The sequence below is a fragment of the Stigmatopora nigra genome, chromosome 7, assembly GCF_051989575.1.
Source record: "Stigmatopora nigra isolate UIUO_SnigA chromosome 7, RoL_Snig_1.1, whole genome shotgun sequence".
NCBI lineage: Eukaryota > Metazoa > Chordata > Actinopteri > Syngnathiformes > Syngnathidae > Stigmatopora > Stigmatopora nigra.
The window spans coordinates 9,791,873-9,806,421 of NC_135514.1; the positions used below are offsets into that span (position 1 = coordinate 9,791,873).

Consider the following 14,549-nt stretch of genomic DNA (forward strand, 5'->3'; position numbering starts at 1 on the left):
ATATATAACTTTGATGTGCGTGGTGTTTTTTTTCTTCTTTTTTTATAATGCTTATAATTAGCAGGTGCTGGTTTCCACATCGAGAACACGCAACAGGAGATAGCGCATGTGATTAAATCGGTGGGGAATTTTCAAGTCGTGCGTGCTGAAGGCTGAAGATAAAGACGTAGAAGGCGGTGAAGCTTGCCGAATTTGAGTAAACACAGCAGACGGAATGAATGGCCCAGCTAATGAGTCGTAGAGCCGAGAAAAGGTACCAAAAAAAACTGAAGTACATCGATGCTGTTAAATTTGTACCCGATCAATACCCGATTTCGCTGAGAAGCACTCAGTGTCCACCTTGTACAATCATATTTGAAAGCGGGCGAAGGTCGCTAGGGTGACGGATCAATGGAAGGCCTACATACTAGTCAGTCATAAAGAAAGATTGTCAAGCAGCAATCAAAGTAATGGACTCAACCAGCAGCTGGCAGCTTGACTTGACAGCACAACAGAAGACACGTCTGCAGTTTATTATGATGTTATTTGAATGCAGCCAATCCTATCAAGACTGTCGTGATGGATAGATTGTGATAGTAAAGAGCCAATATCGGCCCTATATTTGTCTTCAAACCTCAAGTGCCCATTTATCTTCCAGTGGGCTTTACCATGCGACAATTTTGCCACGAGAAAAATGACATGAATAACAAGCAAGATATTTTTTCCCTCCTTCCTACTATTGCGCTATTGATTTTATCTTGTGTTTTTAACATCAACCACAAGCACAAAAGGATAAATATGGAAATTACATAAATTGTACATATTCACAAGTATATATTCAAAATTAATCAATGTAATAGTCAAGAAAAATGACAAAGTTGTCAAAATGATCACTGTGAACTGTTGAAATTCCATCTATACTCACAAAAAAACATGTCTCCCGCCACAAAAGTTTGGCTTGAATAGACATCTAGTAGCTTAATGTTTTTGACAGTTTTTTGTAAGTAGAAAAAAAAATCAACTTAGTAATTTTCACTCTTTTGTATCGTGTTACAGAAATTCACAATACCATAGGTTATAAAAACAAGTCTGGAACTGTGAATTGAAGTTCACAAAGTACTATTTCACGGCTCCTCTTGCATTTCCCACAAACGGGTCATTCATGGGCCATTGAAAAGGAAAAGCATTAAGCTTTTAGATTTGATTGAACCGCGGCAAGCGGCAGTCATCGACGAGTCAAATCGATAGACATGCAAGAGCTTGACAAGAAGTGCATGCGTATTCCTCTTTGATTTTATGGCATCCGGTGAACAGAACATAATGCGGCCGATAATGACAACGTCAAGTCGATGAACGCCTCATTCGCTTCTGTGAGCAATTGTAGGAGGTAATTGCGAAAGGCTTGCATTTACAACCGTAGTATTTTATTTCTATGAGTTGCCGTAAACATGGTGCAACGTCCAATCTCTATATGTCTTTATATCATTGACGTGTACCTATATGTACATTTGAATAGGAGGTTGTAGGAATTGCACACTGTCTGATTTAGGTGAGATGTGTTTAAGGTGTCATCGACGCGTGTTGAAGAATAATCGGGAAGCCGAGCGCTTCGAAAACAGATTGAACGATTGAATGGAGAAGCAAGAAAAATCTATAATGTTAACCCTTTTCACAGATTTAGCTCTAAAAAGTCGGTCTTGGCAGTTGGGAAGTAGTATTTTACACTTTTGTTATACAGTATAACCTAATGAAATCCAATATAGGGGTTTGGCTGCCTTACGTAATCGAAACATTCAGTAAGCTTTCAGTATGATGCACTACAGTCATAAATATATAGTTTTACCTTGTATCATTATGCAGTGTGTGACTGATGCACCCATAAAATTGAAAAACATATACTAAATCAAGTACTTAAGTACTTTTCCAATTATGACGTTATATATTGAGTTGGAATTTGAGTTTCCCCCTCTCTCTCTCTCTCTTCACTATTCTGTTCCTCCAAATTCATTCGATGTTGTCCTTCACTATAGATTTGAATGGCTGTTTGTCTCATCTAACCCTTGTCAGTGGTTAGTTAGCTGGCAATACTTCAGAATCTACCCAACTTTTCACCCGTTGTCAGCAGGTGTTGGCACCAGCTTATCTGTCAGTATAATGAAGAATACAGAAAATGCAAGGTAAGTCATGTTTCTGTTTATTAATTTGCTGCTAATTAGTTTAATGAACAATCAGCACGTACATTAATTAAATATTATTATTCTTTCATTCAGTAATATGTGCAACTTACAGATCCCAGTCTACCATGCTAACAAAACACCCTGTTCTTCCCATTTTCACTTTATCTTATCCTCATACAACAGTAAAATGTAGAAACTACTTCAAATGGGCATACTTTCTGTATCCATCTTTTCGTCTACATGGCTAATAACGCCCTGTAAATTAAAGCTATTGTAATGAACTAAAATGTGCCTGTAGGGCTAAAGATTCCTGCGAGATTGGATCAATGGAGTGCTGCTTTCAGCTCATGGGCCGTACTTTTACACCCCCTGGGCTGAATGCAGTTGATCAGTTAAATCCAGAAACAACACTGCTATAAACAGATGAAGACAACCAAACAACCATGAGATGTCTGTTTCTTGAAATAGCTTTTGTTTTGTGTCTCAAGTTATCTTGAAAGTGCACTTAACAATGCAGCCAGTAAATGTATAAATGCATAATGCTGGCAACAATAACAACAAATTTAAATGAATTTAACAATTTCATCACAAAAGAGGTACATGAGGTTGTGAAATTGTGGGAGGGAAACATCAAAAGCAGCTCCACTGAAGTTGAGAAGAATATTCTCTTTCATTTTTTTCCCAACACTTCAATGGCTGTTCAAGACAATTAATGTGAGGTATTCCCCTCTATTTTTTTTATTACAAGAGAGCACTGCATTGTATTAACAAGTGTAATCAAAACAACCATTGAAGGTTGTGTCAAAAGCAGGTTAATTATGTTCCCCCGCTTTACAATGTGGGAACCGCTCTGGACTCTAATGTTATTAGTGAATGTTTAATTAAACGCTGTCACTCATATACGCATTTCGGGTTGGTGGCTTGACAGGGACTTAAAATGGGTTTCTGAAACAAACAAAAAACAAAGCATGGGCTATGGCAGCAGAAGTGACATCTGTGATCAGGATTGCCTTCATCATCGGGAGACATTCTCATTTTCCTGCTGACATTTGGCGTAGAAGACGATAATGAAGTGGCCTTTTCATTTATAAGTTCCTCCAAGCATAAGTGTATGACGTTAATGATTACGAAGTTAAAAAGCCACAAACTTCAGTAATGGAAGGATTGTGGTCTTACAAAAAATAAACAGGGCAATTCACCATAGCTGTTTACAACCAGAATTAATGTCCAAGAACATTATTCTTTGATCCGAATAAGATTCAAAGCAAAGAAAAAGAATCTAGGAATTGGATTTCAGACCTCTGGGCACACTTTGACTTTGAGAGAATTTTTAGCTGAGACCCATGAGGCAACATGTGCTGCCTCACACAAGGCCTTATGGGCAGACTTCCCTGAGGGTGGTGAAACCGCCAGGGAAGGAGTAGAGAGAGCAAATGCTGCCCTCTCATCACTGTCTTGTTTCCCAGGAGGAGTAAAGAGAACCTGAGGAACAAGACCATACAACTGGAAAAAGAACACAGCAATGGCATGAACCCAAGATGGGAGATTTGTGCTGGGGGTGAAGAGCAAGACAGCATGGATGATTTGGATCGGCAGGCATAGTAAAACTAAGAAGGACACCGAGAATGTCAGAGAGCGGAGCCTCCAGGAGTCATACCGGGGTATATCTGACAGACTGAGATGCTTAGGTTTTTTGCAGTGCAGATCGAGGTAAAGAAATGACAGGAAAAGCAATGGGAGCATGAAAACAGCCGTACCATGAACATAGACAAGAAATTGGGGGCTCAGGACTAAATCAGGCGCACAAACACCCCAGTGGCTACTGTGGATCTCAGCATAGGTGAAATTCTGCAAATCATCCGTATAAAACTTTGACAGAAAGCCTCCATACGGAAGATGCTTTCCAATAACCCTGAGCTCCTGGGGATGATGAAAGGGAGGAGTTAGATGAGGTGAAGGTGTGGTCCAGTTTCCATCCAACCCAGGGTCTTGATCTAAACCCTTCTTGTCCCATCTATAGAGGACGTCGGAGCTGATGAACTGTCCGAATGAGGTCATCACAGATGTCATCCAGCACAGTAGGACCAAACACAAGGCTCGCTGACGGGTCACCAAACAGGAGTACCTGATTTTCACAAAAATTGCAGAACACGTATTTAGTTGTGTGCTCCAAGCCTACCAGCAGCAGGTCTTAAGGGTCGCCGTCTATGGAATTTCAATCACCTCCACTGCTTCATTTATAAAATAGACAATTGCACGCTACAAAAAATGTCTGTCAATCAAACATCTTTCACTTTATTCATATACCCTTACATTTTATCTTTATAAGTCCATCAAACTGTGCAGTTAAAGCATTCCCAGTCATGGTGTGCAGCTTATTTTGATATAACACTGTCCCATATGGCAAATCTTGGCATGTTTACAACCCCTTTTCTTTTAGTTTTAGATTGATTTTCTCCATTTATTGCAGAGAGCAGCTTGAGAGCGTATTTTTCCAACTCTAGCCTCCTACACATTAACTCGTCCATTCTCATATGTGTATGTCTTCAAAAGGCACTAATGAATGGTGTTTATCGCTTAATTAACAGTATGTGTTTGCGGGAAAGCTGATGAGGAGATGCCATAATGGCTATTTACGTGTTTGTAAAGCCATACTCACCTGCTGGGCCAGTGATGCTGCAGGTGGCGATCCAACGTGATTAGCACAAACAGGCACATGGTAAACTGCCTCACGAGCAGGGGGCAACACACCAAGGTGATGCAAGTGTACAAGCATTGCGGGGTCCTTAAATTGAGGAAGACGATGACAGGAATTTCTAGTGCACCGCCTATGGCGCCTACCCAGCCCAGGCACAGGCAAAGACAGCATGACACACTCCCGTGTTTGGGTCTTGTACCCACACTCCCACTGTGGCTGTCAGTTGCTGCCCCCCCGACCGCCATACATAACCTCACGCTCACCACTATCACGGCTACAGAGACGATGCACTGGCAAAGAGAGTACAGCCACAGAAATTCCATGCCTGGAGGGATAAGACGCAAAAGCATTTATTGAGGATCTGGATTAATTTAAATGTCTATTGAACCTTATGTAAATATTTATATGTTATCTTTATGGGGTTAAATGGGTGAAAAATGGGTTCTGAAATCACCCACTTGTAGTTATGTCAAGATTTCAACAAATGTCAACGTGGCGATAGAACAGGAACTTTGTGTGATGGCCTTTGTTGAAATTATCAGAGCACATTAGTCATTAATAAAAAACCTGTAACGAGGCCCAAGAGTCAGCGATCCACTTTTGACCATTGTTCTTCAGTTTCTAATCACGTATTTTGAAGAGAGACTTACTTAATAGGGCATATTGCATTATAATTGACATGGGTAACGAGCAAATTTTAACCTTTTTTTGTTGCTTTTCATTTGACTGCAAAATGCATTAATAATGATTGGCTCATAATTCCTGCATATGTTCAAATAGCAGCCAAACACAGCTCAAAGTTGTAATTGCCTGTATACCACCTGTCCATTCTGATATAATTACCTGACCTTTAGGTGGTTCCAGTCACTTTCCCTTATTAAAAATCCAGATAAAATTAGCTATTCATTTGTGTAACACTTGGCTCTGAGAAACTAACACTAACTCGTGGACTTTTTTCAATTGTAACCTCCTGTGCATGATCATTTGGCTAGAAAACTCCATTAAGCAATTGATTTTTAGATGTTCTAAGGTGATATATGATAATAATATGATTTAAAAAGGTGCAGGTTACCTGGTGCAGCAAAAAAAAAGTGGTTTACTTCAGTCTACGATGTGTCCTTTTTATCAGTGCATTTATATATCTCCTTCTTTAGCTCACACCTCTAAAACTGTGTGATGGACTAAACCTGATTTATAAACATCCAGCTGACTCGTATCTCTCTTTCCCTGTCTGTGCAAACATATCAATTGTGTAAATGTTGTATCATGGATGCCCTTTCTGTCTAAGATGTACAAAGGGCAATGTCGGCATCACTGCCAGGCAGGGAAATGTGTAAATAGCACACACACACATACACAAAGACAGTAAAAGCTAACTGTTATCAACCAGTGGAGTGCTTTTAGGAATGTGTCTGACTTGGTGCTGATAAAGATGATGAAGAATATAAAAAAGATGCTGTAAACGAGCATGAGACCAACACATCATGCACAAGACCAAATGAAATATGCATACTCTAACTGAAGAATGTAGGCTACCTCTGGGCTTTCACTTTACACCATCCACATTATTTCATGTGATCTTGGATGGCTCGTTTAATAATAGATAACATGTGTGACACAAAGGCAAAAAATCAAAAAGCAGCAACCTCGAGCTAAAGCCTGCAGGAAGAAAAAAAATGAAAATGAGCCGAGAGATGAGTTTTGTGTACAGCATTTGTGAGTTACTGTTTTTATTCTAATATGCAGATTTTTTTAATGAACTTGAGGGCTAGTAACTGTTCCAAATTGCCCAAGTTGGGAAATTTGTGTCAAAATTATTCTCATATATTAATATTTTACCCACCATGACTGGGATAAATTATAAATTGTCCAAAAATAAATTTCCAAATAGATTACATAGAAAAATTAAAATATTCTAAATATTTTTTGTAGATTCTAGAATATTTTATGGATAGTTCTTTTTTTTTTTAATTCATTGTAGGCTAAGTTTAATCATCCTGGCCACTTCAAGTCCAGTGTGTTCTCGCGTTACTTCACGAGATTTGCCCGTGGTAACACGCGTAGGAAACCCCTTTCCACCCTCTTTCCCTTCGCTGTGAACAAGCAAGGTAAGCGCGCGGCTCATTTTCTGATTATAATATGGCTATTTTCTTCAAATATAACCAACGATCGCGTCTGGGCCTTGACGTGGACTTTCAAAATGAAGATTACTTTTTTGATCTCCGTGTTTGGTTCAGCAATTATACGCGCAAATGAGTAAAATAGGTTAGTAGCAGTGCATCGCTTCTGTCACACTAGCAGTGATGGCTGCTCCCATGCCACCTCGTTGTGGCCTGTTAGCCATTCCCTCTTTTAGAATAAAGTCCTGTCCGATTCCTTGTTTCACTTTGTATTTTAGGGGTTTGTGATGGCTAGCATTACTGCGATTTACGGAAATTTGCAGTGCTCGTCTAGCGTTGAATTAAATTTAGCGATTCGACATTATCTGTATTAGCTTAGCATAGCTAGTTGTGAGGTTTAATGTGAGGAAATGCCGGCTACAGTCGGTGTACATCTCCGATCTAAGTCTGCTTTGGCTTCTGTGTATTTATCGTAAGAAGAATTGGATATATCAAACCAAGTATTAGTTTAAGTTATGGGCTACTTGTTATTCTTAGCTGTAGACAATTGACTGATGAACGCCTTGCCCTGTCAATGTATAAAAGTTGTCATTTTTTTGCCTTTCTAGATGCCAGGGGTCACGGTAAAAGACGTCAACCAGCAGGAGTTCGTCACTGCCCTGGCTGCCTTCCTGAAGAAGTGAGTAGCATCATCAACACCCCAAAAACGTCAATTATTTACAATTTACTCTCTGCTACCAAAGTCCTGTGGTACAGTGGAAAGGTTTCTCCAATACACTAGCATATGATCTATAGTAAAAACAAAATATGTTAACAACAAATTACTGCCTTGTGTAAAACCTTTGACTTGTAGTTTCGCTACATTGGTGATGGGCTTTCCCCCAACAGTTCACATCAATAACATTAATGTGAAGCATCAGTGTAAAACCCTTCATCAAAGTTTCACTGTAATTTGACTGAAGTAGCACCACCATATAATGTGTTGATCTGTAAAGCCCTTTGTTGTTTTGATGTTTCTTTTCTAGGTCAGGGAAGCTGAAGGTGCCTGACTGGGTTGACCTTGTCAAGCTTGGCAAACACAAGGAATTGGCTCCCTGTGATGAGAACTGGTTCTACATCAGAGCTGGTAGGTGGAGTACATCACACCTTCATCTGTTGTTGTTGCATCTGGATGTGAAGCCATTTGAAGATGTTCTAATTAGATGTTTGTCAATTCCACTGATGGATTTGTATGTGGTGATATCGCAATCCGATACTCCGCATCTGATTTGGTCATAAGATTAGATCAAATAGTTTTAGTTTGAATTTTAAGACAATCCTGTTGGTCCCCAAAATGAAGAAATCCTGCACCTGATTGTTTACTTTTTTCGTAATCTGTTATTTATCTATTATCTAAAAGTTGTAATTTTCTCATCTTTATCTACCCCTTATGTTCACAGCCTCCACAGTTCGCCACCTATACCTTCGTGGTGGAGCTGGTGTAGGTTCAATGATCAAAATCTATGGAGGTCGCAATAGGAATGGCGTGTGTCCTGCTCACCACAGCGTCGGATCTAAGAACGTGGCCCGCAAGGTGCTGCAGGCCCTTGAGCTTCTCAAGATGGTAGAGAAGGACCCCAGCGGGTTAGTCTCTCAATCTCTGTCTTTCTTAGTAAAACTTTTGGGGTGGTTAAGTGGGAGCTCATTAGTCTAATTTAAAAAAAAAAAAAAATCTATACATAATTTTCTCACATTGCATTTCCTATTTTTACTTTTTCCCTTGCAGTGGTCGCCGACTAACCTCCCAGGGAACCAGAGACCTGGATAGAATTGCCGGCCAGGTGAGCAACCACTTTCTTTGTGAGGCAAATCTGAGTATCCCGGGGGTAGTTTACAATTGGAGCCAGAACTTAAACTGTACTACAAATGCACTCTTTTTGTGTCACGCTCAAGGCAGATCCAACTAAACTTCTATTTTAGGTCAGTCAGGATTACCACCATTATTTACATAAAAATCTCATTACCGTGGTATTTAACAAAAATAATTTGATTAAAACTGACCTGACTAACCCAGGAGAGGTTGTTTTAACCTGACCCAGTTAGACAAATGAAAAGTTTTTGCATATGCAAAGATGAGGTTATTTCCTAGGGCTGATTGATGGTGTGCATGATCCTCTGAGTGTTGGATTTTTGCCGGTGTGGCTGTCCGCCATTGACGGCTATCGACATCAATTCATTCCAACTGGGAGGACTGGCAACTACAAATAATTCCCTGCCAACGGCCTCCGTTCAAATAGACTTGACATTTGAATTCACAGCAGAATGGTGAAAACAACCACATGATTAAGCTTCATTCTTCATGACACTGCAAGAGTTAAGATATACCAATTCATTTTTGTCACCATAGTCTCTTATCAGCCTTCAATGGCTGTTAAATTTAGACTCGCTTTTGTTCAAGCAACACGTCTTATGCCACTTTCTCAAAGTATCGGCCTAATCGCATCTTAGATTTGAGGTAACTCCATTATTGGCGCCCTTGTCCTTGGGCGAATGTTACCTGTCAGTCCAGTGAGTTGTTGTGTGTCTACCTTACTTTCCCCAAAACACACCACCCTTGTCGAGAAACAGGAGGGGGGGCCGTGTAATAATCCAAGGGTAAAGGGGGTAAACATTAGGAGAGAATTTCATGCTTGGCGAGGTGTCCTTATGGCGCATTCTCCTGGTTTACTCGATGCTAATGAGCAATAAACAGACAAGCCGCACATGCTTTCCCTTCCCACCACACAAATTGGCATGAAGTGATTGCCCCCCACCATCCTGTGTATTGTACAATGTCACTGCGTTTGGCAGTAGGTAGTCAAGATCCCGTGGCATTGTTTTCAAAACATTGCCTGTTTGGAATGCACCATTGTGTTCGGTCATCGTGTGGGATGGATGTGGGTAAATAGAATATGAAAGCCGGGAGACTTCATTTGATCAGTTTGAATAAAGCCGTTAAGCCACTTCCCCCAGGATGTCAATGCATTTTAATTTGCAGATGGTATGTTTAACAAAATGAACAAATAAATGATTGACCATTTTTCCTCTTCCCAACAGGTTGCGGCTGCAAGCAAGAAAGTTGTTTAAATAAATCTTTTGGAGAAATGAAATTCTGTTGTCTGTTTTTACTCAAGTATAAGAAACAAGGAGTGGTGCTACATTCTTAGTTAATACCACAACATATTGCTTCATGTTGGGGTTTTTTTCATATCCCATTAGATTTTATTTAGATGCAAAAGATCAGAACCAACTCAATTTAAAATGTTTGCTATTTTGCCAGCTAATACAAATTTCTTCAGATATTGTTGTCAAAATGAGACAACACGTGCATGGAACAAAGAAATCAAAGTGACACATTGCAAATTGGACTGCCATCTGAAGAACAAAAAAATATTGCAGCTCTTATCAAAATCATACACCTAGTATTTAAATTTGAAGAAAAATCTTAACTGAAATAAATGGTTTTGGCATACTCTGAAAGTATAATCACTTCCTTGTCTCAACAATTGGCCCCTTTTAAAAATTCAACTCCAATCTATTTCTGGATACCTTGATCTGGTATGAAATACACTACCAACTATAAAGCAATTTCTGGGTTTTAAATTCCTGCCCAAAGTGCTCAGTAATAGTAATCACTGCATTTTTGTTGTAACGCTATGTCAAGGGTTTCAAGCAGTGGTGGCCAAATTATTCCACCAAGGGCCGCAGTGGGTGCAGGTTTTCAATCCAACCCACAAAGAGAACACTTTCACCAATCTGGTGTCCTAAAGTGCAATCAGTCGATCGCAGTCAGGTGTTTCTTCTTGCATTCTGCAGAAATCTCATTGGTAAAAGTGTTTTTGCTGGGTTGGTTGCATCAAAAACCTGTTAAACCAATGATATTTCTTCTGGCACCTGATTGCAATCAACTGATGACTTCTAATTTGTACCAACCCACTAATAATCTATCCCCTTCTTCAGTTGGACTGAAAACCTGCAGCCTTGGAGGACCGTTATGGACGCCCGTTGCCCACATGGTTAAATGTTAAACATTTAATCCCAAAGTGACCTGGTGAGTTCCAAACAGTCGGCAGAGGGCGCCAAATGACAGAATGTAGTCAGAAATAATTTTTATAACTCCATTTGAAACGCTGTTTACATTCGTATTATGTCCAACGGGGTGCTGGAGAGAGAGCAATGAAAAAAAAGTTCCTAACACACAGGATCACTTTAACTAGCAAGGTGTTTTGATCTCTCCCTGGAAACACAACTAAGTGAGGTGGTAGTCACACTATCTCTTTAACCTTTTTCCATTTTATGTGATAAAAATACAGTCTGCCTCGTTCCTGTCGTTTACAGATGAAAGATACATTTTGTTTTTATCTATTATCCCAACTCTATCTTTTTGTCTCACCTGTAAACAACCACTTTGGGCCTTGACCCTTGCTTATCTTTTCACCCTCTCCCTAATTTTCAGTAGCAACCAGCTGTTTTGTAAAATCTGAGCCGATCTTACCTAACTGTTCCATACCTTCACCCTGTAATTTGCAGGAAAGAAGGATAAACATGACCTTCAGTGTTAGATAGAAATGTGTGGTATCTGCTACTCAGTATTACAAAGTTGGGTTGTACTTGTCTGTGCAGGCTTCTCAGGAACAAGTTCCACTTTAAAAATCACTGATCTGCTTCTGAGTGTTTTACTTTTGCCAGTTTTATTCTCGGCTTGAACAAGCTGCGAGTAGAATGGATGCAGGCCTGCCTCTTACCTCCTCTAGGCTGCAGACAGCAGATAGCGAAGAAATACATCGACTGTTCAAGTCTCTCCGAAATAGAACTGTTATCGAGGGAGTTCCTACACGTACTACACGCACTTTTCATCAACCCACGGCTTCATGCCCGGTGGCATATCATCCATTTGGGACAATGTGTACCTTTAGGAAAGCTTTCACACAGCCTTGTAGATCTCAGCATGCCTTTTCTGAATCCAGTGTGGGATTAACTCTGATAATTTTTCTTGCAACCGATCAACCCATCTAGGTTTGCACATGCTCTGAATTTAATTTTCTGGTTTCTCAGTCATTTCTTGGCTGAGAACATTTACACAGGTGAATGGTATATGTGGCATTGCTGATAAAAACAACCATATTCTTTATCAGTTGTAGCCCAATCTGAGAAGAGTCGAAAGTAGCTTGACAAGAATCCAAATTCAGTTTTTTTTGACAGAAGTTAATGGATTTCAATGCCTCACTAACTTAAGGAGCAAAAATCTTAAAGGGAAAAAAACAGAAATATAATTGTTCATCAAATCTATGCATGCAAATCACTAATTTATTAGAACTACAGTTACAGGATGTGTAACAACTATGACAGTCTCGTCATGGCAACAAAAAGCGAAGCTTTTCAAAAACAAGAACTATTTCCTGACACTTTATGTCCAATATATGTCATTCCGGCACAGGAACCACAGTTTTGCTCATTTTAAAGAGGAAGGGGGCAATTGTAGCAGCTGTCAAAAAGTCCAGTATTTATTTTTTGTAGTTTAATCTCATTCATGACTGGCATTTCCACTCAAATCATCTTTATTCTTGATGGCGAGAAACAAATACAAGTTAGAAAAGTTCAAGATCTGTTTAAAAATTCATTGTCCAATATTTTCGAGACAGTCTTCAAACCTTCCTTCTGTCTTTGAAGCAGGTGGTGTCAAAATGCTGCATGCCGCTTGCGTCGGCTTGGCACCACAGTGTCCGGCAGTACTGACACACAGCAGGTGTGTTTCTTTGCGTGTGTATGTGTGTAGAGAAAAAAAAGTAACCATGTGTCAGTGACTTTTAGGCTTTCTGTGCGTGCGTCTGCCTTGATTCTGAATCCCCTCCACCTGTCTAAAAGAGGAGGGTGACAGGGTATTGAACAGATGCTGTTCTGAAAGCCAAACCACACGCTGCACAGTGTGCAAGTGTGTGTGTTTACGTACAAATGCTATTATTTCTTCAGCATAGCATGCACACTCCAGTTCAGAGCTTTCATGTTTTTCCGACTTTGATGCGGCAGCCTGAGGTTTTTTTTATTTTTTTTTCCCCCCCAATGCATAATAAAAGGGTCGAAAAAGGAAAGGTTTTTATTCTTGTCTTTGGTCTGTCTCGCTTAGGTGACAAAATAAATGCTAAATATTATCACTATTTTCATCTAATCTGGATTAAATATTGACTGTTAGTTTTAGACCCATTTCAGGTGTGTTCAAGTGTTCTGAAAATATGAAATTCTGAATATTATGCATGATATTGTGCATATCACACATAGGCTATCATTTATCATTGCCTTAACATCCCTGGCCACAAAGTAAGTGAAGATATTAGCTGTGCTTCATGCATGAACTAGTGAGTTAAGTTAATTAAGTCGTCCTGTGCTCTATTGGCACCCACAAATGAAGATGGACTTTTGCCGAGTCTCAGACTGTCCACTCTTCACCTGCCTAACCAGCTTAGTCTTGTCTGTCTTTATTTTAGACCGTGTACCCACTTAACTGCTTTGTCGTGTAAGCATTATCCTTGTTCGATTCTCATCTTTTGAAGACATTAGTCTCTTTATTCCATCTCCAAGACCTAGCAGCTCATCAAAACTAAAAGCCCTCAGATTCTAAGCATTGGGCTTTGCCTCTGCTGCAAAGCTTCCATGTCGTCAATAAAACATCATAGCCAAGGTTAGATGTTTTATCCTTCCAGCTTTTTTTTTTTAAAGGATTTGGTATAAAATGACCATAACTTGGGAAATGGATACAATAAATGTTTTACAGGAATAACTTAATAACAGAAGAGATGATAAGCCCCACGTGGTGAAAAGGGAATGTCGTCATTCTATGCATGACTTGATTAACATCAAAGACTGCACAGAAGGTTAATATCCTTATAATTTTTTTGTAATAATTTTGTAGTCTGTGTCAGACAATAATATGACACTTTAGAGTCCTATTTTTTAAAAATAATTATGTTTAAAAATGTGTATATGCAACAGCTCCAAATCTATATTTGAGGGTACAAGTCAACCTTTTTTTTTCATTTTATTTTCCAATTTAAAAAAAAAAAAAATCATTCAAAATGCTACAGTATATTTCTGTCCAGTCAGTGAAACTAGAAGACTCAATTGAGTTTTTATTGGTTGAACCATTTATGGATTTAAAAGCTTTTTTTTTAAAACCATTTCTAGCTCTTCTGGCTTGGGTGGCAAGTCTTTATTCATAACATTAGCCCTTAAGTGTACAACAAAACTTCATTGGGATTATCTTGTGACCTCCTAACATGCTTCATAATTGAGTTTAGTTACCGTTGGTAACGGGGGAAGGGTGCACTAGATTAACCACGTTCACCATTGAAAAGCATTTTATTGGCTGCAGGGAAATATGCGGATACCTGACCCAGTTGCAGTGCGCATTTTGTGCATAAACTCACTCACAGCAGTTCACTATGGTGTCTCATTTCAACCAACCAGATATGAAGCTATTTAGCCTTTATCTCAATAAAAAAGTATATTTGTAATAAAGAATTATGTTGGGAAAATACTGGAAAATTACAAATTTGAATGTAA

The 14,549-nt window shown here is 39.3% G+C and overlaps 2 protein-coding genes across 2 annotated transcripts; one reads left to right on the top strand and one right to left on the bottom strand.

Moving 5' to 3' along the window:
• Positions 1 to 3,449: 3,449 nt before the first annotated feature.
• On the bottom strand, positions 3,450 to 5,177 carry LOC144199672 (adenosine receptor A1). The gene is made up of 2 exons (XM_077721484.1): positions 4,816 to 5,177; positions 3,450 to 4,281 (listed from the first exon to the last, which is right to left on the bottom strand). Exons 1-2 carry the CDS (start codon positions 5,175 to 5,177, stop codon positions 3,450 to 3,452), a joined length of 1,194 nt encoding a protein of 397 aa, XP_077577610.1.
• A 1,695-nt stretch (positions 5,178 to 6,872) lies between these two features.
• rps19 (ribosomal protein S19) lies at positions 6,873 to 10,102 on the top strand. Its single transcript, XM_077720684.1, has 6 exons — positions 6,873 to 6,962; positions 7,583 to 7,653; positions 8,000 to 8,100; positions 8,414 to 8,597; positions 8,740 to 8,794; positions 10,050 to 10,102. Exons 2-6 carry the CDS (start codon positions 7,583 to 7,585, stop codon positions 10,077 to 10,079), a joined length of 441 nt encoding a protein of 146 aa, XP_077576810.1. The 5' UTR covers positions 6,873 to 6,962; the 3' UTR covers positions 10,080 to 10,102.
• Positions 10,103 to 14,549: the final 4,447 nt, after the last annotated feature.

What these genes read in the sequence shown, in the direction of transcription:
- LOC144199672 (XM_077721484.1), bottom strand. Translation starts at nt 5,177, where the DNA reads ATGGAATTTCTGTGGCTGTACTCTCTTTGCCAGTGCATCGTCTCTGTA. An exon ending in CAGCATCACTGGCCCAGCAG is followed by an intron (nt 4,282 to 4,815) that starts GTGAGTATGGCT and finishes TGTGAAAATCAG; the next exon opens with GTACTCCTGTTTGGTGACCC.
- rps19 (XM_077720684.1), top strand. Translation starts at nt 7,583, where the DNA reads ATGCCAGGGGTCACGGTAAAAGACGTCAACCAGCAGGAGTTCGTCACT. An exon ending in CTGGCTGCCTTCCTGAAGAA is followed by an intron (nt 7,654 to 7,999) that starts GTGAGTAGCATC and finishes TTTCTTTTCTAG; the next exon opens with GTCAGGGAAGCTGAAGGTGC. An exon ending in GTAGAGAAGGACCCCAGCGG is followed by an intron (nt 8,598 to 8,739) that starts GTTAGTCTCTCA and finishes TTTCCCTTGCAG; the next exon opens with TGGTCGCCGACTAACCTCCC.